This window comes from Morchella sextelata (assembly GCF_020137385.1).
Source record: "Morchella sextelata strain SCLS chromosome Unknown scls_23, whole genome shotgun sequence".
Taxonomy (NCBI): Eukaryota; Fungi; Ascomycota; class Pezizomycetes; order Pezizales; family Morchellaceae; genus Morchella; species Morchella sextelata.
Window position 1 is genome coordinate 1,323,061 of NW_025408638.1, and position 1,344 is coordinate 1,324,404.

The 1,344-nt window shown below is 45.2% G+C and overlaps 1 protein-coding gene across 1 annotated transcript; it reads left to right on the forward strand.

Annotated features, from left to right (window-relative positions):
• Positions 1 to 562: 562 nt before the first annotated feature.
• Positions 563 to 793, forward strand: H6S33_007568 (uncharacterized protein; the record flags this gene model as incomplete). The annotated part of the gene is made up of 1 exon (XM_044838932.1): positions 563 to 793. One exon carries the CDS (start codon positions 563 to 565, stop codon positions 791 to 793), a length of 231 nt encoding a protein of 76 aa, XP_044689104.1.
• Between the last annotated feature and the right edge of the window lie 551 nt (positions 794 to 1,344).

The following is a 1,344-nucleotide window of genomic DNA, read 5'->3' on the forward strand; positions in this document are numbered from 1 at the left end:
ACTCTTTATTGCGGCATCAAGCAAGATCAGTCGTCTTATTGTAGCGCATTAGTTCATCAGGTTATACGCCCGGACAGCGCTCGTTATAGCAGTCTAATCTCTCTTTGTTGTTTTAGCCACTTAGACCCCCTCCAGCCTCACCGGGACAACACCTCTTCCAAAATCAATGGCAATAACGGATCGACACTGCATGTAAATACCAAACGGTGATCAGATGCACGCAATAGTAGCAACAGCAGCAACGCACCCACACGGTATCAATCGCAATACTCGACCGAAATCGAGTCACCAGTCTGATTTCGGACTTTCGACCGGGCCTGGGAGTTAAATCTCCGGTAGCTTGGATTTTCACGGAATTCATCTTTGCCAAGGGTCTTCCTCCGTGGTTACTTGGAAGATCCGCAACCACAACGTACAACTACAAGGTTAACCTCAACCGCAGCTGCACAACAACCACTATGCCACATATCAACTTCCCACCAACAACCAGTTACCTTACGAGAGCAACTATGGGGAAATTGATAAACTCACTGGTTCCAATTACCTTCAGTGGCGCACATCAATGAGGTTTATGCTTCAGGCTGAAAATTGTCTTAATATTACCCTTGGGGAGGAACAACAGCTGCACGCCCGCCGAACCGCAGCAACGGCCGACTACCACAAGCGACTTGGTATGGGATCAGCTATGATCATCAACTCCTGCACTGAAGAGGTTCAACAGGATATTTGTCACCTCAATAATCCAGTTGAGATGTGGGAGGAACTCTTCAGCAAAACCAAGCGCCGCGGGTGACTGAGGAGAATTTCTCGGGCTCGGTGATGGATGTTACGTTGGAGGTTTCGTGCATCCCTTTGCGTTCTGGATGAGCAAGTGAGACCTGTATGGTATGAGGATGCAGTCTTGGCTTGCGTGCCTGGGAGTTTGTTCTCTGGGTTGGATTCTGGTTGGACTTGAGGTTTTGCGTGGGGTGTATATCATGGAGTTTTGTTCCGGAATTATTTATTAGGGGATTTTATGTGTACCAAGGACCGTTTTTCGTGGTTACTTGAGAGGGTCTAGAGTAATTTCTTGTGATATATTCTTTGGAGACTTTAGTTCTCGCATTTTGTGTCTACTTCCTACGACATTTATTGTCCAAGGAAGGTGGTGGTGTGTAGGAGTCATTTCTTGGTATATATTTTTAGGTATATGGTTCGTAAGACTCTAAACTTTGTATAAAAACTATTATACCCCGCTGTAAATTATGAATTTACAACTACAATCCCACTATAAATCTTAGCAACTTGGCTATTCTGTGCGAGTGATAATTCATGACGAGAATCCTCTGTTCTTTTTCGGTTCGT